Here is a 22,805-nt window from a genome sequence, read left to right as displayed (position 1 = left end):
ATCTTATCAATAGATCGCCTATTTACCATTTTTTGTTCCAATTTAAAAACGTAAACTATTGTACAATAACGCATTATGTTTGATGCTTTTTTATTTATATTACTGTTTTTATCTTACTTATGTTACTGACTACGAGACGCACAATAATGTGCCATGTATGTAATTATGCTGTATATTATATGTAGGGCCTTTGTTTAAGTTTTGGTTGAGCCCATTTTACAGTGGACATGAACTACTGTATCCAATCAACATGAATAAACTTTAAAAAAAAAAAAAAGGTCCCGGGAAACTTTTTCACCGCTCTAATGTCTGCAATTTAATACACTCTAAATAATAATGTAAGTAATTTCCAAAATGGCAGACGATTCCTAATTTTTTTAAAAAAAACTGTGCAAAAAAGTCCAGGTAAGAACTTATGTAAGTTCTTACGTAAGAAAATCGACCGATAATCGTACGTAAGAAATTACGTAAGAAATTACCTACCATCTTAAGTAAGTTCCTGCGTAAGATCTTACCAAACTTTTTTACCAGGGCATCACCTAGCCTGTTAAAATCCCCATAACATATTTTAGTATAAATCATTAAATAACATAAGACAAGTGTAAATGTGTAATTTTTATTGATATAAACACACTTCTTTCGACAATAGCAGAATGTAAAATGGGTATTGAACCTACTGAAAATGCACGTCATACTACATCTCTCAAAGTTAAAAATATTCAATGAATTCTAATAAATTATAATTTTTTTTCCTTAGAAAAAAATGTACAATAGAATACTTAATGTAAATTAGTTTATAATTTTTCTATTAATATTAGGTAACCAAAAACACCTTTACAAAAAATTTCATCACGCTAAATCGCTGTCTTTCAAAAGTCAGCAACTGATAACCAAGTAAGTCGAGTAATTTCGAAAAATCGTAAATTTACCGATTAATAAACGTATTTTCATTAATTTAAATTTTTCATCACAAGCAAAAAGCGGCATATATTTCTTCAAATCTATACGCATACTCAATCATGAGTAAAACATTTTTAACACACTCAACTCTTGAAAGAAGTCTTTAAACCAACGTTAATGATGAAAATCTTTCAAATTATTCCTGAACACAGATTTACTGAACATTTTGCTAATGGTAATTAAACCTCATTTTTTTATCTTTTAAGCAACAAAAGCCTTTAAAAAAAATTTATTAACAATTTAGGCTAATAATTATGAAAGTTTTCTTTTTTACACGGCATTCGGCGTTATCTGATTATACTTTACTATTCAATGACTGATATTGATGCTTTTTAAAATGATTATGACGTACATTAATCGGTATACACATTTCTGTTTACCAGGAAAATAATTTTAGGTCTTAAAATTTAACAATGAGGTATAAAAAATTCATGTAGTTCTCCTTCGACATACACAAACAATAATTCCATTACCTACATTTTAATGAATAATAACAAGATTATTTTACACGATTATTGTAACATATTAATAATATTTACATATTTAAAAAAAATTTTTCGTAATAAAATTGTATGATAATTTAAGATATACAATCTACTTGTAAATGATTCTCCTCTAAACTTCCATCCTTTTTATCTCAATTGAGTTTATTGCCTTTCATTAGCATTAATACTTATAGAAAAACTCATGTTTTCAAAACAACATATCCTGAATCCGTATAAGTCAATTTTGATTCTGGAAACAAGTGGCACCCTTCGACTGTGAATATTGATACTTCTGAAAATTAAGATATATTTTGTGTTAAGTAAAAGATATATGCCAAAGATCTATAACAGATAAATAAAATTTGTCAGATATTTCATCTTATAAGTATTACAAATCTCATCTTCACTTTATCTGAAGCTTCGTTCATTTACAACTGATCATTTCAAGACGAAAAATCGCATATAATAAAACAAATATTCAATGATGATACTACATCAGCCGTAAAGCTCCTGTATTAAAACTGATAATTGAAAATATGAGAAAAAAAATCAATTATGATTTCACACGAGTGCTTTGCTAAATAATAGTAATTGCAATTTTTGGGGTTTCAAAAACTTTGTAAATTACTATGCCTACCTAATTGAAACTCATAACTGTCTTAATTGTTCGCTCTCTTTCCCAGTCCGAATATATTGCAATTCATGTTGTAAAATATAAATTTTTGGTATTTTAATGAGCACATAATTTTCATGGTCTTTTCTTGAAACTTTGCTTTACTTAAGGTGGCTCTTCAGTAATCATAATAATAGTACAGCAAGGCATCTGTCTGTCTCTTTCTCGCATTGGGCAGACAACCTCTCACACTATTCGAAATCAATGATTTTACGCACATTTTGTTTAATTACTCATTAGTTAGTTCGGTAAGGGGTAATTTTTAACATACCAATCGAAAGCTTGGAACTTTCTTTTTCAGAAAATATATTTTTTATTAAGATGGTTGATCTTTTAAATTAGTTGTAAGCAATAAAAGACCGCGTCCCATAAGAGCTCGTATTAAAATCACCATTTTCAAACTTGTTTATCTCGAAAGTTTGATCGTCAACCACATGTTTTTTATGGAATCTCATTTTGAAGATCTAACAAATCGATTAATATAAGTTTTATCTTGTTGGATGATCTTTTGTATTATGTGTAGAGCCTTTTTAAGTGAAAGAAAAAGTATAACAAAGATTAGTCCTTTTTTATCGAGATTGATCCAAAACTGTGATCAGAAGCATGTGGCAGAGAAAATTGGATCAGAAGCATAAAAAGTACTTGTGGAATCATAATTCATCAAAGATGGGATTAGAACTATTTCAAGTAATCAAAGACATTAGAGTCACAGTTTTTGATGGATGATTTTTGATAACATAATTTTATACCGCAAACTATAAATTTCCAAATTAGGGTGATTCCAAAATCAGTTTAAAAAAATTTCGTTTTCTAACCTTTTTTTTCTTCTCTCTATCAATCCTTCTTTGAAAATTTCTCTTTTTTTTATGTTTTCAACGGAAATGTCAAATATTTATAAAAGTTTAAAGCAAAATGATTGCCATTTGAAAATTCATAGGTCATCAATGTATTTATATAAATTTTTCTTACCGTCAGGCAACTCATATAGTTTTGTCGGTAAAGATTTGAAGTAAGGATGTTCTAGTGCCTCTTTAGCTCCAATTCTTTTTTCTGGATTTAGTTGAAGTAATGAAGTTGCCATACTTTCAACGTCAGCTGAATCATACAACCGAGGAAACGAGAGCCCAAGCTTTTTCTTTTTATAAAATGTTAATTTGTTAGGTTTGTAAGCTGGAAGACGGCTCACACCTGGCCAACATTCTTCTGTAGGAGTACCTAGTACTTTAAATATTTTATCCAGTTGATCGTAAGTACATCGAACTCCGGGAAACGTTGGTGTACCAGTTATCATTTCAACAAATATACATCCAACACCCCACATGTCCAAAGAAGTTGAGTATTCAGTTGAACCCAAAAGAACATCGGGAGGGCGATACCATAACGTAACAACTTCATGTGAATAGGTATGGGATGGAACTGATTTGGCCCGAGCTAATCCAAAATCAGCTAATTTCAGTTCTCCGATCTCGCTGATTAGTAAATTTTGTGGTTTGACATCTCGATGGAGAACTCTCCTGTGAATTAAAAATAATTCAATTATACCTTTAAAGAAATCAAAGTTCAAAGTTCATATAAACTTATTATCAAAGTATTAAAAATATAAGAATCCTAAGGCATATTGCATTTATTATAAAAATTTTGTTTATTTGATTTTTTTACGAAATATTGCAGACATTTTTCAGCTTTTCCGATACGTTGCACATTCACCAAGAAAATCGATATCAAACATGCTGAGCTAAATATCTCGAAAAACTCGGTACAGAAAAAGTGATCTTTGAGATTTATTTTTGATTTTTTCTTGTGTAAATGAAATTTTTTTCTATCTTTATACTATTATTAAGTTAAGGAGGTTGATACAATTATGCATGCAGTCTTATTTCCACCGAATTGTCTTAGAAGCTTATGTAAATTAACTACATTGAAATATCTTGTTCATAGAGGTTATGAAAATCACAATACAACAATAAATTTGAATCAATCTCTTGAACGCTATCACAAAGTTTCCAGATGATTGATTCATTAATTATATTGAGAAAAATGAGGACAAAATAATTCGGTACTGGATACCGACTTAGTGGGTATGCCTGGCCCATAACGAATTAAAATTTTTTACCTTTTGAGACATATCAAATAATATGACACAGGAGATATTAAAAATTGACGTTAAGTATAATTTCATTTGACAAGATAATTAACATCACAAAATGCTTATATTTGAAGATCTTTAGACTTTTATCAGTGTGTTTAACTGTTTATAAGTGTCCAAGTAGACAAAGTACTTTTAAATGGTCTATTGAAAGAGGCTGTTATGCCTGTTGTTCAAAAAAATTTTTTTTCACTTTTACAGCCTAATACTGTAAATAGAATATTAAAAATATTTAGGATTAATTCTAAACACATTTTATTCTACAATTTTTTTCCGTAAAATTGATGGTTATCGAGTTATAATTGTCGAAATCATTTTATGACATACAGATTTACAGGAGTCAAATTTATGATCGCCATATTGAATTTCATAATTATAACTATTTTACATTAAAGTATACATGCCATTGATCAAATCTATATGCGAGAGACGCTCGAGCGAACCTTCTTTCCGTGTTGAGATTTGAGTTAAACGAGATTTTTTTCTTGAAATTTCATGTTTTTTTTTACAAAATTCGTTATAACTTTTTATTAAATAAATTTTTGAAAATTCTGACCCCAGATTCGAAAAGTACATTTAATTTTACTTATGAAATGATATCTGAAAAGTTTTTTAAACAATTTTTAGTCGGTGTAATTCATCGCTGTAAATGTTGTCCAAAAATGGTCATTTCAGGGGTTAAAGGGTTAAGGAGTCACATAGCTTTTTGTGACGGAAATAATTTCTTCTTTTTTTTTTAATTATATTTCAAAAACCAAAAGTCTAATCAATTTGAAATTTTTACACTATGAAGTTTGTGCGTTGAAAAAACTGGGAACGAAATTTCAGATAAAAATATTGAAAATGAAAATAAATTATAAAATGTTATTTTATTTGCGTTTCCTTCGTTCCATCACTAGCCTACAGTATAAACTTTGAGAAATATGTCGAATTTTTGATTTCCGATGATCCTGTCAGGAAATATCCTACAGAATACCAGAATAACTGGGGAAAACTGATGGAAAACTTATTTTAATTTTCAATATTTTTATCTGAAATTTCGTTCACAGCTACACAACAATGAAACTAAGTAAATGCAGTCTGTACGATTATTACATCTTAATTTAGGCCCACTGTTCAATAAGATATTGATTCTTTTGAAGATTTTGAAATAATGAGTAGTAAGAATATTTTACATGATCAGTAAATACTCCACACAGTTACCGATAAGTTACAAGACGAGAAATGCGAAGTCATCAGACTTGTCAACGCATGCACTGTTTTTACCGTCAAGTAATATTAAACGGACTACTGCAAGTTCTTAAATCATTCGCTTATTACTCTGAAGAAGTTTCAAGTTATCAGTACTATTGAAATTTTCATTATTAAAAAATGATAAGTTATTATTAAAATATGATAAGTTATTTTATTACCTGCGATGACAGTATGTTAGCCCACGTAAAAGTTGAAAAAGAAATAATTTTACATTACGCGGATCAAGGCCTCCTCCGCCACTTCCATAACGTTCCATATATTGTGATAAGTCCGTATGAACATATTCAAAAACAAATGTCAATGTTTCTCGAGTGTGCACTATATCATGTAATGTGACTATATTATTATGCTTTAATTCTTTTAGCAGGCTCGCTTCTCGTATGGCAGTAAAAGGTGCGCCTTCTTCTTCTTGCAGTCTTATTTCTTTAAGAGCTACAATTTGGTTTGTTAAGTGACTGAAGCCTTTGAATACTGTTGCGTAGGAGCCTTCACCCAATTGTTCTAGTTTTATATAAGCTTCTGATTTTCCAAATGGCGAATCTCCCTGGAAATTCATTTCAATATAATTAAATTTTATGATTAAATGAATCTGTGTATTGAACATATTATTAACGAGTTACAACTCAGTCATCATCTAGTATCTAACTACTAATTATGTTAAATCGATTCGCTAACAATTGTTCTATTTAAATTTTTAAGAATAACGCGTCTAAATAGTACTTCAGGCAACGGGTAAGCTATGCACAAAGCGAAGGCGAGTACAATCGTCTGATTCTCACGAGAGAAAATAATTACTTCAATTCCTATAATTAATCAAAAATGATGATCACGAATATCTTACTAATATACTATCTTTAGACGTTGTGACTATATCACTGAGCGCCCAATAACACCAATGTTGCGAGAACAATCTTATGAATGCATGAGAATGTTGCACGACCGACGAAACCGATAAGGTAGGGAAATTGTGATAACACCCAAGCGCGTGTTTGAGGTGTGTTTAGGGCAATGGAAGAACCAAACTAACTTTAGATTTGTTGCTTGGACCAAGTACACTGAAGCGTAGCTTTAACTCACGCAAATTCAGCGCCTCGCACGTTGATGCGTGGTGGAGATGCACGACAGTGCACACAAATTTCGCAATCGAGCCGTGATAGCGAGAGAACGTGAGGAGGTTAGATCGGAGTCGCTAGTGATTGATTGATTGATTGAATAACTTTATTTGGCCACAGGGTAAACCCCATCCGGCACAGTGGTATTTACATTGATGTATAAAATTGCTGATATTACTTATATCAGCAAATACTAATCATAAGCTATAGTTAAGTAAAGTGGCTCAACAAATAGTGGTACTTAGCGTCTATGCAGTATACATGTGTGTGAATAGTAGAATGCAATAGTAATAGTAGTAGTAACATGTAGTAGCAATAATAGTAACAGTAGAAGCAGTATATAGGGGTATTGGCACATATGAGTAGTGTCAATAGTATATAATAGCACTAGTAGTAGCAGTGGTAGTAGTATACAGTAGTTGTCGCAAAAATGAGTGTATTCTGGTGTAACGTTGCGTGGATGTCATCATCTCGGCATCGCCTTAAACGCTCTGATGTCTTGTTCGGTTGAAATGGGGATAGGTTTCGAATCAATTGGCTTCACGCGTAAAAACGGTGAGATTTCACACTATTGGTGGAGCAAAGTTCAGCTTTTGAGCTACATCATAAGCTTTCCTGAGCAAATTTTAAAGTTCACTTGACCACAAGGGTCGCAATTTCACTTTGCCATCACCCACTCCGAAAAGTGTACTAGTATTTATTGAGGCTAGCTTACACGCATTCATTATGCAGTGGTCACGAGTACTTGAAGACGACAGTTTGAACACGAATGCTCTGGTGTTGTCAGGCGCGGATTTGCATCTGTTTTTGGGGATCCATGCACGAGTATGAACCAAAAACCTGCTGTAGTTTTTAAGTCCGATTCCAGAGAAGACTTTGTCGAGAGCCTCCCTGTCAGTCAAACTCACATCTGTCGGGAGTCCAGTGAGTAGGATCTCACACGGGTCCAACAGATGTGAACCAGTCGGTGAAGGCAGTAAGTTAGGCAGGACAGGAGCAGGGCCAGAAGCAGAGCCAGAGCTAGCTGATTTCTTCAATCCGACGATGTCAGCGCGGATGTCGGCCATTTCGGCGGCCTGCTGTTCCGACCGCGTCTCAAGAGCCACAATACGGCCTTCAAGCCGGGAAATCGACGCTTCGATGGTCATAAGGTGCGCTGAGAGGTTGTCAAGCTTCGTGTCAAGACGCAGAAGGAAGTCAGCAAGTTGAGGTGGAAGCTCGTGCTGCAGTGAAGCTCCAGTGCTTGTCATTTTAGCAGGAATAAACTATCGCAATACGTATCCATAGACTTCACAGCAGATGGCACAGTCGAATCAGTTAATACAGTGGATCTCCACACAATTCACAACACAGATTACTGTAGAGTAAGCTTGATGCCAAGTGTCTTCACAATTGGAGAGTGCTCGATGTGAGTTCCCTGAACCGCTATCTTAGGAAGCCATGAGGCTTTGAGTTTTGTCAAAAAAGCGAGGCTGCCGAGTAGTTGCACTGTTGTTTTGCTCGGGTTGAGTCGGAGGTCACAGCGAGGCGCCCAGGCAGCGACCAACTCAGCGTCGGAGTTGACTGCAGCGATGAGTTCCAGAATACGGTCAGGGTAATCATGCGCGTAGATTTGCGTGTCATCAGCGTATACGATGTGATTACAGTGGTGAAGGACGGTGCGTAGGTCGTTAACAAATATTGCGAATAAGAGCGGGCCGAGCACAGACCCTTGAGGCACCCCAGAAGTTGTAGCGCATGATTGGGTCAAGGTGCCATCGGCGCGCTGTACAGACATGCGCCTGTCGCACAGGTAGCTGGCGAACCATCGCAGTGCGAGATCGCTGCAGCCCATCTGTCTCAGCTTCGTAGTGAGCAGGCCATGATCAATGGTGTCAAAGGCCTTAGAGAGATCGAAGGACACAAGGAGAGTGACCTTCTTCTTCTCAATAGCGTTTCGCACAGCTCCGGTGAGTTCGAGAAGTGCAGTTTGTGTCGAATGCCCCATTCTGAAACCATATTGCCTTTCATCAAGCAGAATACGCTGCTCAAGGAAGTCAGTCAGCTGGGCGCGGGCAAGACGCTCAAGAATCTTCGACATCTCCGGCAGTAGAGAGATAGGGCGAGTGTCAGATGGAGTTGCGGGTATAAAGGCACCTTGGACAAAGCAACGATCGACGCATGCTTCCACACAGAAGGGAAGACGCCCGCGTCGAAAGAGAGGTTGAGAAGCTCCGCAACATGGCCATAGAGTGTAGGCGAGGCCAGTCACAACACACGGGCTGAAACACCGTCAGAGCCACAGCTAGACGATTTACACCTCATCATGGCCGTCTCTACATCCCACGAAGTCACATGACGAAAACTGAAGCTCTCATGGCCAGGCTGGTCCGAAGGTGTGCCGTGCGAAGCGACTCCTGTGCCACGCAAAGTCCTCTAATAATCCGCAGGCGAAGAGGCCGATGCGAGTGTATCGCTATATATGCATTTTTGGCAGTGTCAAGCTTGTTTCTTATAGTACGGCGGAGTTGCTTGAAGCGCGCAAGCGTCGACGCAGAGAGGCTACAAAGATGGGACCTATACGTTCTGTCTCTCAGGCTCATAAGCTCGCGCAGCTCTTGCGTGACCCAAGGCCTGGTGCCCGACTTCAGCTTGGTCTGTCGGAGAGGGGCAGTGTCATCGAGTACCTCGAGTATGCCTTTGGTAATTCTAGACACAAGTCGGTCGATCGTCGCCTGATCATCGCCGAGATGCGTGCTCGTGTGTGACAGACTCTCCAAGTCGTTATCACTGTTAATTTTAGATGCTGCAGCTATTGGAAAGGTGGAGGGAGAGATTCTCGAGATGCTGCGTGTGAATCGAATTGAAGTTTCTGAAGGTGGCAATTGGACTCGATAGTCGAAACTGATGAAGTGATGTCCCGCAGCGAAGGGGTCAGGGCACACAGTAAAATTCTTCACAAGCTCTGGCCTCCTCACTATTGCAAGGTCGATGCAGCGAGTCGTCAGTGCTGTAAGTGACGTGGTGAGTGGGTTCACAGCTGAGAATATGCAGATTGTAAGGCGCAATGCGCTTTTTCAAAGAGAGAGCGTGCCTGTTGGTGGACTTTGCTACGTTGATGTTGAAGTCTCCGAGTGTGATTACATCATTATATTAAGGTAGGAGCTCAGATAACGTGTCAAGAAACAGATGAGGGTAGGCAGCAGTGGGTCGGCGATAGACAACTGCCACCAGAAATCTGGTTATGCCACGAGAGACGGCGTAAATAGCAAACGCAGGCGTGTTGGAGTATTCAGATTCGGAGGTAACAAGCTGCGTTACTGCAAAATCTTCACGGACATATAGTCCCAGGCCGCCACCCTCCCGTCCAGTGCGATCTTGATGATAAAAGTTGAGATTCGGAAGATTGTACACATTTGTATCATGATCAGATTGTAAAAAAGTTTCTGTGACAGCGATTATGTGAAAGTTGTGTTTATTTGAATGCGTTTCGAGGAGCTTAAAATTTGCTCATGGATTTGCTCATTTACTCCGATCCACGAAATGCAAAGTGTACCTGTCATCGGGGAGGGGGAGCCTCGTTTCCGGAACGGACGCTATGCTGAATCAATGGCGCTCGCAGCGCTCTTTGGCCCGAGCATCAGTTGCTCGGAAAGTTCTTCATTGTGTCCATATTTTCGGTCAACTTTGAATTAATTTTTTCTTCAGGATTGAAACTTAATATCTGAATTCTAATAATTATACTTCTGATAAAGATGTTCGAATCGTTTAATCAATTTTTAAAAAAAATTTTCTTACGTACAATTAAATTGTTAATAATAATTATTGACCAAATATGGGGACATGACCGTAAATAGAGGCATGGCTCCAAAACAGCAGCGTTACGTTCCCTCAAAGAGAACCGAACCTACGGCTTGAACGGCATTGTTTCATTACATGTAATTAGCACGCTAACTTACTGAGCCAAGGACCGTTCTTACTCATTTCTAGTTATATTTTTTATCAATTTTCATCAACTTGTTGATCTGTGCAATATTTTGTCACAAAAACAGAAGGCTATGGCAAAAAATTACACAACAGAAAAAGTTTTTGAATTTGTCAAAGAATGCAAGTGATTTTTTTCGAAACTTTGTCATAAATAGGTACGACTATCTTACTGTAACAAAATAAATGTACTCACCCCAAATGCCGAAAATCGTTTATTCCGTTTTGGAAGGGAGTCACCTATAAAAACCTCAGATTTTGGTCTTTGAAGGCGTCGAGGACGTAATATCACTTTTGTTTCTTCTCGACTATCTTCATCTAAAAGTTTAGAGTCACTAGAAACCGATAGTTGCCGATGTACTCTATCTAAATCGTCGATATTTTTCCAACCTAAATATATTTAACGATTAGTTTAAAATATTAAGTTTATAAATATTTAAAATACAATGTTACCAAATTGTCTTTGATTATTAGTTGATAAAATGCGATTTGGTTCAAGTCTATCCAAAAACTCTTCTGAATAACCATTGTAAGGTACATTGCAATGATCAACTGGATCGTCAGAATCATCTTTAGCAATTGCTAAAATTACAAAAGAAATTAGTAAAAAATTTTAAACTCTTAAAAGCTCTACTAAAATAAAGAACTATCCACTTGTGCGCATTCTCGTTTAGCATAGTATCTCATTAAAAATATAGAAGAAACGATACTTTATTAGTAATATTTGCTTTTTTAACAGTGAAACTTTTTTTATTTTTGCTTGGCACAAGAAATAAGTCCAAGGAAAATCCATTAATCTCTTCTGAACTCAAGTTTTATGTATAAAGCTTAAAAAGATACTTCCGAGTATTACTCTAGTCAAGTTTTCTTAGTTTCGCGTACGATGAAAGTAACAAGAGCTAACCTAACTAAATAGTCCCTAGGCAGGTGCGTCAGCTCGCTGTTCTCGTACTATATTGATCAGCTGTTGTGTGCAGGTTATGTCGCTCGTTAATCACCGCCCGAGATTTGCACTGAATGTGCATTCATGAATAGTTTTTATAGCACTTTATGGCATAAGTTCACATTTATGGCACGCTTTTCTGTGGCATAAGTCGCACATTCTGGCACCGCTGCGTTCGCATCACACTCGTATACGCTCGTGCGCTAACCTCACTTCTTAACCTATGCCACACAGTGCTATAAAAAAATTTTTTTTCAAATCGTCGGGACGCCCCCTCAATGTTTTCAAACAACCCAAAAAATAATCTCTGCAAAATTTCAGCTCATATGAAGGAAAAAATGCCGTGCCACAAGATGAGTGTTGATTTACATTAAATTTAATGAAAAACCCGTACTCGTATAATACGAGAAAACCACTTTTCCTTTACTCTGTACCTTTCGTTGCACTTGGAGTCGTGTTAAATTAATTGAGCGGCTTTGCATAACTGTTAGGAGCTATAACCTGTAGTGCTCGTTTGAAACGTGAATATTAACCCATTTCCTACCTAACGGTCGAAATTTTACACATTTCACACGTACATGGTGTTTTTCTTTACAAGGCGCAATTTTCATATGCAAAAAATACGCATAAGACCTATGGATAAAGATTCCTTCGATTCGAAAGTTTGGGTCTCATAAATTTTTTTTTAAATTATTCTTATTATTTGTTGTTTAAATGTCCGAACATTTTATTCATAAGCTTTTTTAACAATTATGACATCAAATTCGGAAAGTTCATAAAATTTTTCATCGTAAATTACACAGCTCTACAAAAAAAAAAATTTTCAAATCCACCGACCGGACCTAGTGGACTTTATGTTTTTAGGGTCGCTGAATCCGAATCCGGGGTCGGTTTTTCAAGGTTGGCTCATTTTAGAGGTCATTTGAAGGTCACATAATAAGAAAAAGGTAAAAAATCTGAAAAAATTCATACATGGTTTTTTAAGGATGCTGAATCCAAATCCGAGGTCGGATAACCTTCAGGAGGTCACTTTCAAGGTCATTTGAAGGTCAAATAATTGGAAAAGGGTAAAAAATCTGAAAAAATTCACACATGGGTTTTCGAGGATGCTGAATCCAAATCCGAGGTCGGATGACCTTTGGGAGGTTACTTTCAAGGTCATTTGAAGGTCAAATAATTGGAAAAGGGTAAAAAATCTGAAAAAATTCACACATGGGTTTTCGAGGATGCTGAATCCAAATCCGAGGTCGGATGACCTTTGGGAGGTTACTTTCAAGGTCATTTGAAGGTCAAACTACAAGAATTCAATGAAAATATCCGAAAAAATCACTCTTATGTTTTGAGGGTCGCTCATTCTAAATCAGAGGTCAGTTTGACTGTATCCGGCCTTGTAAAGGTCATTTGAAGGTTATTTTAGGGTCAGATCACGAAAAATGCTTAAAAAATCTGAAAATACACATTCAGAGGTTTTTAAGGATGCTGAACTCAAATCTGAAGTCAGATGACTTCTATGAAGTCACCTTCAAGGTCATTTCAACTTTAAATTAATACAAGGAAGTAAAAAATTAAGAAAATATTCTTAATTTTGCATGCGTTTTTACTTTTTTTTCGCAACGCATCTTTTTTTCTTCAAACGAACGGCGTAATGGTTTTCGTTTGCGTTTTTTGCCTTTCTTATTTTGACTCTCTTCAACATTCAGCAGTGATCAGCCATCATCGAAACATCCCATCTACCTTGATACCGCTGCTCCATACTTTTCATGTCTTGATGGAATCGTTTTCCATGCTCGTTACTAAAATCACCACAGATTTCCGGAAACTGATTTGAATGGTTATGTCAGAAATGCAGTTTATATGACATATTACATTTCATTTCACCGACATCAAACTTATCGAGGCAGCAGGTAAAGACTAGAAGAGAAAAAGGTGTGTCAGAATGAGAGGTAAGTTAAAAGAGCCGCATATTTCTCCATATCAATGTCACGAACGAAAACGGTGCATTAATATGAAAAGATATGCCGATCCACCTGGCTCATCTCTACTTTGTCATAAGGATATACTTATAGTGAATTTATTTTTACACTCTCAGACATTGTTTCACAAAATTTTAAAATACATTCGTTTTAATCAAAGAAAAATCCATTGATGAAGAATTTTTCAAATTTTGTGACCCAATTCTATAGTGAAAAATAAAATAGCCTATATTATATTCACATATAAAGAAAAATTTACCTGAAGCTATGTCAACAAAATTAAGGTAAACTTTATAATAACGGAAGTAAAAATTGATTGTTAAAAAATTAAGAGATTTTTTGGTTGCTTTACTGCGGGGATATAGCTTAGAAAAAATGTATTATATTTATTAAGTAGGGAAAAAAGCAGCTCTATCCCAGAATGTAAGCTCGCTAAAGGTCTCAGACTAAAAAATTAATTCAGTTTTAAAAAACTAAACACAAACTTCTTCCAATATTTTATCGCATTAAATAAATTTAACATTAAAATGACCTTGAAGGTGACTTAATAGAGGTCATCTGACTTCAGATTTGAGTTCAGCATCCTTAAAAACCTCTGAATGAGTATTTTCAGATTTTTTTAAGCATTTTTCGTGATCTGACCATAAAATAACCTTCAAATGACCTTTACAAGGCCGGATACAGTCAAACTGACCTCTGATTTAGAATGAGCGACCCTCAAAACATAAGGGTGATTTTTTCGGATATTTTCAAATGACCTTGAAAGTGACCTCCTAAAGGTCATCCGACCTCGGATTTGAATTCAGCATCCTTAAAAACCCATGTATGAATTTTTTCAGATTTTTTACCGTTTTCCTATTATTTGACCTTCAAATGACCTCTAAAATGAACCAACCTTGAAAAACCGACCCCGGATTCGGATTCAGCGACCCCATAAACATAAAGTCCACTAGGTCCGGTCGGTGGATTTGAAATTTTTTTTTTTTTTAGAGCTGTGTTATTAATTAAGGGGGGAAAGGTACCTTAAACCTACATTTATGAAAAATTTATTAATTATGAAGAAAAAAATTTTTTTTGGAATATACAGAGAAAACTCTGTTTTCTTCACTCTTTTTTCAAATTTTTTCACTCTGGAATATGAAAATTGAGGTCCCAGTCACCATAGAACCCTCCTCGATGAAGCAAGCCCACAGTCCTGACAGGTACCCCTGTGCCGTAGGATCCAGCTAGAACCGATGGTTCAATCATGGTTCTTGGGGTCTCATTTTGATCATTAGATGTATGGTTACAAACGCAAGCACTTTCAGATTTTTTAATTAGTTATACACAATTTGCCAGCCACATATACACATTTATTCATTAATATATATGATAAAACGACAGATTATGCTACATCATAGCCTGAAAAAAGTGCTCATTTGTCCCAATACCTTTGAAAGTGCTTGCATTTGTAGCCATTCTCATGTAGAACAATCCCTGAAAATTTCAGCTCATTTGCTCAAACGGTTTTCATGGAAAGTTACGGCAACAAAGCAATTTTGAGATAAAACATAACTGCCCAAGAGTTGAAAAAAACCAAAATACATCAATATATGTCATAATGACACTCTCATGTCACTGAGGCTGCTTAAAACTTTTTGGACGATAAAGAACGGTAATTGAATTTGAATTTTCAACATATTGGACCCACAAGGACAATGTTCAATTATCCCAGACAGCCACACAAAGCCAAATGCGCCAATTTCATTACTACATTTTATAAGTTGCACTAAAATGTTAGTATACGCTAATATGGGTTTTATGTAGAAACTGGTAACTAAGTTGATTATGTCTAAATCAACTTTTCACACAAATATACACAATCTCACATTAGAACTTGAACCCAGTCTTCTACTTATTCACTAACATTCATAAAACATTTATCACTAGATACTTGGAAATAAATTACTACAAGTTGATCAATTATCACTTATCTTGTTCATCACATGCAACATACAATAATATATATGATACAGTCATATACACATACATAAAGTACAGTGACATACATATACACTGATGTATATGGTGCATTATTTCAAAAGCGTGATATGACATGTCTTGTTATTGTAGCTATTAGAAAACTTTGAAAAAATGAAAACTAAGACGGTAGAACCTTTCATTTTACCCAATTTTACCTTCCGCAACTATAAAATTTCCATAAAAAAAGACCACATCGATTTGCCAGCCAGATAAACACACCAAATGTCCCCTCCGTGACCTGTCCTGAACTCAGAATCGATTGTTTTCACTCATTAAAAATATTTTTACAAGTATCCAGCAATATTGTGATACATGGGCCTTATTCTATACATCCTAAAGAAAGTTTTTTTGTATGACTCGTCATCTTAAATAGTCTCAAAACAATTGTATATAAGTTACAAATGTGTCCTTAAATTATGTGAAATTTTACATCATTACAAATATAGTGCCAGTAAACGTGCTAGACAATAATTTTGACCTCTCTAACTATACGAGGGTCATCTTTCAGAACTAAAGTACTCGATTTTTACCCGTAGAATATTCAAATCTTAGTTGCAGCTTCGCTATAACAATACTTGCACACGAAAATCGTACTAGTAAAATAAAGTGTCCCCTCCGTGATCGACGAGTTTTTGAGCTAGCACTTTTTATTTTTGAATCTGCTGGCGTAAAAACGTTCGTCTTTACAAACAATTTTTGTGCTTGATCGGAAAAAAAATTTTCAACTTTGTTGTCGTCGTGAAATTTGATGAAAGTGCGATTTGTCCCCTCCGTGAGTGTCCCCTCCGTGACAAATTTTCATGTTTGCAATAAGAAAATAAACGGATTAGATGATGGCCGGTAAAAAGTGAATATTCCATGAAAAAACAAAGAATCAAGTGTCAGAAACTACGGGGGTCCGGAAAAATTAAACTCAAAATAGAAGAAAATAAGTTTTTCAATTTTTCCAATATTGCCCATTTTACCCACTCCAAATATCACACTTTTGAAATAATGCACCATATATGTCAATTTACATATGTAATACTTCTGTATTTCTTGAATTAGAACTGCTAAAAATGTCACATTTTTATAAAAAGCTATTGAAACTTCTTCATAGCTTTATTATGAAACACTATGTTGAGTTGCAAAGATAAAATTGCACTCTACATATACTTTTTTCACTTTAAAAAAAATGTAATTTTTAGCCATTGGAAAATCAAGAAGCAGTCAGCAGACTGTTGTTGACATTTGATCAGGGCTCGTGCACGAAACAGAGAGAGACAGAAGATATGCCGAAACCCACGTGCTGCGAGTGGTGGCGTTACTGTACACCTATAGCCATGTAAATAAACAAATTTCTGCTAGATGTACTCTAACCAAAGAATAAAACGAGTATCAATAGATGGCGCTACGGACTTATGAAAGTCTCGAGATTCATGAGAGAATGGCCACGATATATCTTTGAGTCGTTTCATTCATTTTTTCTAAATAATCGTAAAATTATCGGTACTAAATAAGCTGTACATCACGGTACAGTTAAAATTTTAAAATTCCGATCACGGTACTGGAAAGCCGAGGAAAAATCCTATCAAAAAAGTCAATGAAAAAAAATTTTTTTTTTTTTAGATTTTAGGTGCCTTTCCCCCCTTAAACATTTCTCAGATACTTTTTCACAATTAGTTCGCAACGCCAGGAAAAATGTGTGAAATTTTGTCCGTTGGCCCAACACGAGTTAACGACATGCACGCACAAAAAATGCATACTTCGTTACGAATACTTTTTTTCCTTGTGTCAAAAAATTAAAACATCATAATTTTATCCTTATAAAGAGGGCCAATAAATAATATACATTTTTAATCAACTTTCACAATAACTACTAGTTTATGATTCAGTTTAATGTTAAATACATTTTCAGTTTTTTATACTTACTCAGGCGTCCAAAACTTAAGCTCAACCGTTTCTTCAATTTTTGAACTCTGCTCAAAGTTCCATCTTTTTTTCTTTGTGTTTTTAAATTTCCTGTAACATTTTTTTATGTTAAAATTTTAATGACAACGATTTCATTGATATACTGGTTCTACTAATTATATTTCATCAATAGAGAAATACTTAATTATTAACCTGTTGACATCGAGGATTTTTATGTTCAAAATTACTTTTTTCTCATCCCTTCCCGTAGAGTACATACTCGGGCTTCAGAATAAATATGAATAGAAAATAGACTTTTATAGTGGGGGTGGGGGGTAGGAGGGGGGAGGGGGTCTAAGATTTGAGTTTTAGGACTCTTTTATTATGTACTATAACATATCAAAATTCCAGAAAAATCCGTGGACCTCGTCCCCAGGTTTATTTTAAAAATTCTGATTCTGACCCATTTATATATGGGTCAGAATATTAATTTTTTAACTTTTCGTTCGCACGTATGTCACTAATCTTGACGCGCTTTCGGTATGTTATAGTACATGATAAAAAAAATGCCAACACCCAAAATTTTGGACCCCCCCCCCCCCCCTCNAATTTTGGCCCCCCCCCCTCCCCTCCTACCCGGGATCCAGACTACTCATCCTTTGAAAACTCATCCTGCGACAGCCCACGACAACTCATCAGCGACAATTCATCCTGGGCGACTATTCATCCTCACTAAAAATTGTATTTAATTTTCCTCTCGTTTTCTTTGATTTCGGCGTTTGTGTGAGTGACTATACGCGATATAGTGTGATCTTAGCTCACTCCCGAACAGATTATTTACCTGATTTATATTATTTCCATATGTATATGGAAAAACGTAATTTATGGAAATTTTATAATTGTGAAAGGTAGACTTCTGTTAAATTAAAGGTTCTACCGCCTTAGTTTTCATTTTTTTACAATTTTTTAATAGCTACGATAACAAGCCATGCCATATCACGCTTTTGAAATAATACACCATATACCAACAGAAGAATCAATTAAACGCGGTTCTGGCACAAGTGACACGTGATGCCTATTCATTAATAATGAAAAGTAAATATGTTTTTTTGGATACCAGAACTGCAAAGTATTCGAAAACTTCAACGTCAATAGATTTAAGAACTGCTGTGGTTATAACTATAGTTTTAACAAATGCAGAGAAGTCTTTCAAACCAAAAGGTATGCTTCAAATGTGCAGGAGAACATTCTTCTATTGATTGTAAAGCAGATGCCAAGATATGTATAAATTGTATAAATGCAAAAAAGTTACTATAAAAAAATAGTCAATAGATTGTGACGTCCAATGACATCGCGTCGATGATACATATTCCATATCTATATATTTTTATTTCTATATAGTACGCGTTGAATGAGTCTCGCGCTAAAATTCTGGCCTCCCAAACAAATCTGGAAAATCGATGACTAAAAAAAAAAAAAAATAATTTTATTATATACATACCTTGTATTTACAAGGTGTATATATATAAATACAAGGTATATATATATATATATATATACACACCTTGTAAATACAAGGTATATATATAATAAATATTGTGTACAATACCACCCTGTATACTGTTACGTGGGGCGAGGATGGAGAGGGGTAAAGTAACTTCGACACAAGACTTACAATGACAGTACGCAAGAGAGAGAGAGAGAATAATGCAGCGCTCGTGGCTGCGCAACTGGACTGACTACTCAAGGTGCGACGAGATAACTAAAGAGCTACGCTCATTACCTCGTCGCGCGTGACGTAACGCCGAGTCACTGGTGGGGCCCGGTGTGCCCACGTGACAATACCAATACCATATTAACAAGGTATCCCTGTATAGTATACAGTGTATACCACTACCATATTGACAAGGTATTTCTGCATACCAATACTACATTTATAAGGTATCCCTGTATACCAACACTACCATTACATTTGCTGAGAAACCGATTTATGTCTAGAGCTAGTGGAGGAAACTCCAGGCTTAGAATAAATAGAGTAGTAGGACGTTATAAGATCATTTTTCAAACGATGCAACAAACTGCGAGTCCTTTGAAGTAAATAAAATGGGAGCAATACATTCAAGTAACAGACTATCCACGGAAACCTGATTTTCCAAATCTTAACTAGAGTGATTTATCTTATTCAAAATGGAGAATAATTCGGATTTTTCAAGTGAACTTCAAGATCAATGTTTCCAACAGGAAATAACCATCAACTTTACGAGAAAAAGTTATGGAACAAAAAGTTGTTAAAATTGATTAAAGAACACGCTTGATTTTTTTCAAAATTTTTGGAACCATTTTTGGATTTTTGGAAAAATGGTCATATCCAAAAATCCAAAAATCGCTCCGAAAATTCGGAAAAAAAATCACGCGTATTCTTTGATCAATTCTAAACAGGTTTTGTTTTATAAAATTTTTTCCTCAAGTCCTTCGTTTTCGAGTTAAAAATCCTAGAAGTTTTTTTTTTATTTTTTCGCGTTCCGACCAACATTTTGTTTGTTTAAACATTAATTTTTCGAATCGGAACCCCTCTAACTTTTAGTTTAGACATCGAGGACGCGGTATTTGTACGAAAACCATGAGATTTTAAATGCTTCCCGTTTGGAAAATTAAAAAATAAAAAAATTTTTTTTTCAAAATCACGCTTTTTTGGATAAAATCAACCATAACTTTTGACCTGATTATTTTTTTGAAAATCTGAGCTCAGATTCTAAAAGGGCATTAAATTTTACATAAGAACAGGCTACTCGTATATTTTTTTTTACCCCTTTTTCATTAAAAATACAGCGACCGAAATGAGTGTCAAAAAAACGTCCTCTTGGGATTTAATGGGTTAATATTCATACTGATAATGAAAATAAATGGATACAATTTTGTACTATTGTCTTTTTGATGACAAACAGAAAGATTAAATTTCATATTTAAAAAAATTTAATTTTTTCATTATTAAAAATAAAAAAGCTATAAACAGAATTTTTTATGGCCCGTGGGCCCGCTCATGCGCCCGTTTCCACCCCCTTCTTTCCTTTTCCGCTTCCTTCAAACTTCCCACAACTCGTGATAAAAAAATAGTATACATCACTCGGACGAGAATCATTCACTTCACGCAGTCATAACGAAATTTACTATTTCGACGTGCCAGAGCTGAAAGAGGCCGCTCCGCAGAGCACAGCAGAAAAATGCCATTTGGCGCGTGATTCTGTAGGAAGGTTTTTTCTGCATTTGAAGTGACACCATGTTAATGTTTCATGTTTGCGAAGTAAAATTGAATGATCTTTCAGAATCTGGCGTTGGAATGAAGATAAAAGTTAAAATTGAAGCTTCAAACGCAGAAATACCGAGCGTCGAAGTGACATCTTTCTACTCGAAGCGCTAAGTGGCATCTTGCTGCTCTGCTCTGGGGAGAGGCATCTTTCACCTCGGGCATGTCAATTTCATACCAGTGGCTCAAAAGTGACTATTTCCCGGATGCTTCGCAAAACAGAAAAAGCTATTTTCAGCTTACTAGCCCGTTTGAGGCGTATTTCGTACTGAGCGTCGTCAATGGGTAATGCCGTCGATTTCAGTCGAGCAGCGCGGCGCCACTGTCCTCGCACTATAATCATGACTCCTGGCACTATAATAATGATTACAGTGCGAGGAGGTGAGTATAGCGAGCGCTTGTTTTTATATGTCGTACGTATAACGTAGCACAGCGGTGCGTATAGCGGGTTGCCACGCTCACTCACTGTCCCTCACTCGCTTCTGCGCAGATCCGACTTAACCAAATTTTTTTTATATTTACGTATACCGCACGATGGATTTAAACTCAAACATTGGGCATAATGCCGACGAAAGTGGGTCCAGCAGTAGTGAAGACGAAAAAAATCATATACATAAAGCTCGCCTTCGGCTCGCGAGAAACACTTACAATACTACTACAGCTCGCCTTCGGCTCGCGACGAGACACATATAATGCTAATACAGCTCGCCTCCGGCTCGCGATCCTCTCTTGCGACATAACATCTTCATCGACGTTATTGTTAACAGCTTGTGTCTGAGCTTCATCATTAATTGAATCTTTTTAGGTATTGCTCCTCAAAACGGGCAAGTAAGCAGAAAAATTGTTTATACATCAATGGCTGATAACGGGATGATTGCAGCCGAGGTGTGTTTGCAGCGTTGGGGCGCTGTAGTCACCTCGGCCGCGCAGCGGCCCCAACGCTGCAAACACACCTCGGCTGCAATCATCCCGTTATCAGCCATTGATGTGTAAATAACTATTTCAGGACACGCAGTATGAAAAGTAGTATACAGGCCTAAGCTGCGAAAAAAGAAAGCCTCAGGGCACGTGTTTATTGACCTCGGCTTCGCTTCAGCTACTAATCACACGTACCTGGGATTTTTCTGTTTTTCGCGGCCTGTGGTGATAATATACTATTTATAGAAAAGAATTCAACGGTTAACCCCAAAATAGATGCTTTAGTCGCAAGTAGAATGTTAAAATCAGCATTCTGTCGTTGATGGTGTATCAACATTTGGAAAATTAAGTGAGCAAGAAATAATTGATAATATTTCAAATAAAAAACAAAAATTTAATGAGGAATCATCTGATGGTGATGAAAAATAAGAAGAAAATACCAGTAAAATAATTCCCACACCAAGTGGAGCAATCGAAAAGTTTGAAAATTTCTGATGATTTATTTTTTGCTATGCAAAAATTTGAGTCCTTTATTACAAAAAAAAACAACAAAAGCTTTTAGTTCAATCTAAAAAGACTCCTTATTCTAATTAGAATTATGCTTAAATATTAATAAATAAAAATAAATTGAAAAAGTTGAACTCGATTATGAAACAATGCTCAACGAATCAGGTTCGATGAAATATATTTGTTTGTTGGCTTATACTATTAATCATAAGGGGAGTCATACACCAATTCACTCCTCTTTGCCATTTTTTTTTTATATAAACCACAATTTTATGTCAATCTACATTTTCTACATAAAATTGACATCTTTGAGCCCCAAAAAATGTGAAAAAAATTGCAGAATAGGCCTTTGCATCTAAACGAAGTTCATTTTTGCTATTTTAGCCTTTTGGCACTATGCGCAAGGTTCAGATCAGAGTTTTTGGGTTGGAAGATCCTGATAGGTCTCAAAATCTTCAGAAAAGTATCCTTTATGGGCTGAGTTTTGTGGAATTTTGATTAGAGTTATAAAAAAGTTTGTATGAAAAAGATGTGAAAAAAGCAAGATATAAAAAAAAGTTATCAATGTTTTTGAGCACACATTGAATAATAGAACTGATATGGAGGCCTAAATCAAAATTCCACAAAACTCAGCCCATAAAGGATACTTTTCTGA

General features: G+C 35.6%; 1 protein-coding gene across 1 annotated transcript in view; it reads right to left on the bottom strand.

Moving 5' to 3' along the window:
• Positions 1–602: 602 nt before the first annotated feature.
• The window catches only part of LOC106658637 (cyclin-dependent kinase 14), a 29,150-nt gene continuing 6,947 nt past the window's right edge, over positions 603–22,805 (bottom strand). Inside the window, exons 3-8 of the mRNA XM_014380659.2 lie at positions 17,443–17,532; positions 11,047–11,175; positions 10,790–10,983; positions 5,677–6,062; positions 3,088–3,632; positions 603–1,737 (exon numbers count right to left, since the gene is read on the bottom strand). Of these exons, the coding sequence (XP_014236145.1) occupies positions 1,646–1,737; positions 3,088–3,632; positions 5,677–6,062; positions 10,790–10,983; positions 11,047–11,175; positions 17,443–17,532 (1,436 nt within the window). The 3' untranslated portion in view covers positions 603–1,645. The remainder of the gene's footprint in view (positions 1,738–3,087; positions 3,633–5,676; positions 6,063–10,789; positions 10,984–11,046; positions 11,176–17,442; positions 17,533–22,805) is intronic.

The sequence above is a fragment of the Trichogramma pretiosum genome, unplaced genomic scaffold, assembly GCF_000599845.2.
Source record: "Trichogramma pretiosum strain Unisexual culture from Peru unplaced genomic scaffold, Tpre_2.0 scaffold105, whole genome shotgun sequence".
NCBI classification, from domain to species: domain Eukaryota; kingdom Metazoa; phylum Arthropoda; class Insecta; order Hymenoptera; family Trichogrammatidae; genus Trichogramma; species Trichogramma pretiosum.
This window is presented reverse-complemented; position numbering and strand designations above follow the sequence as displayed.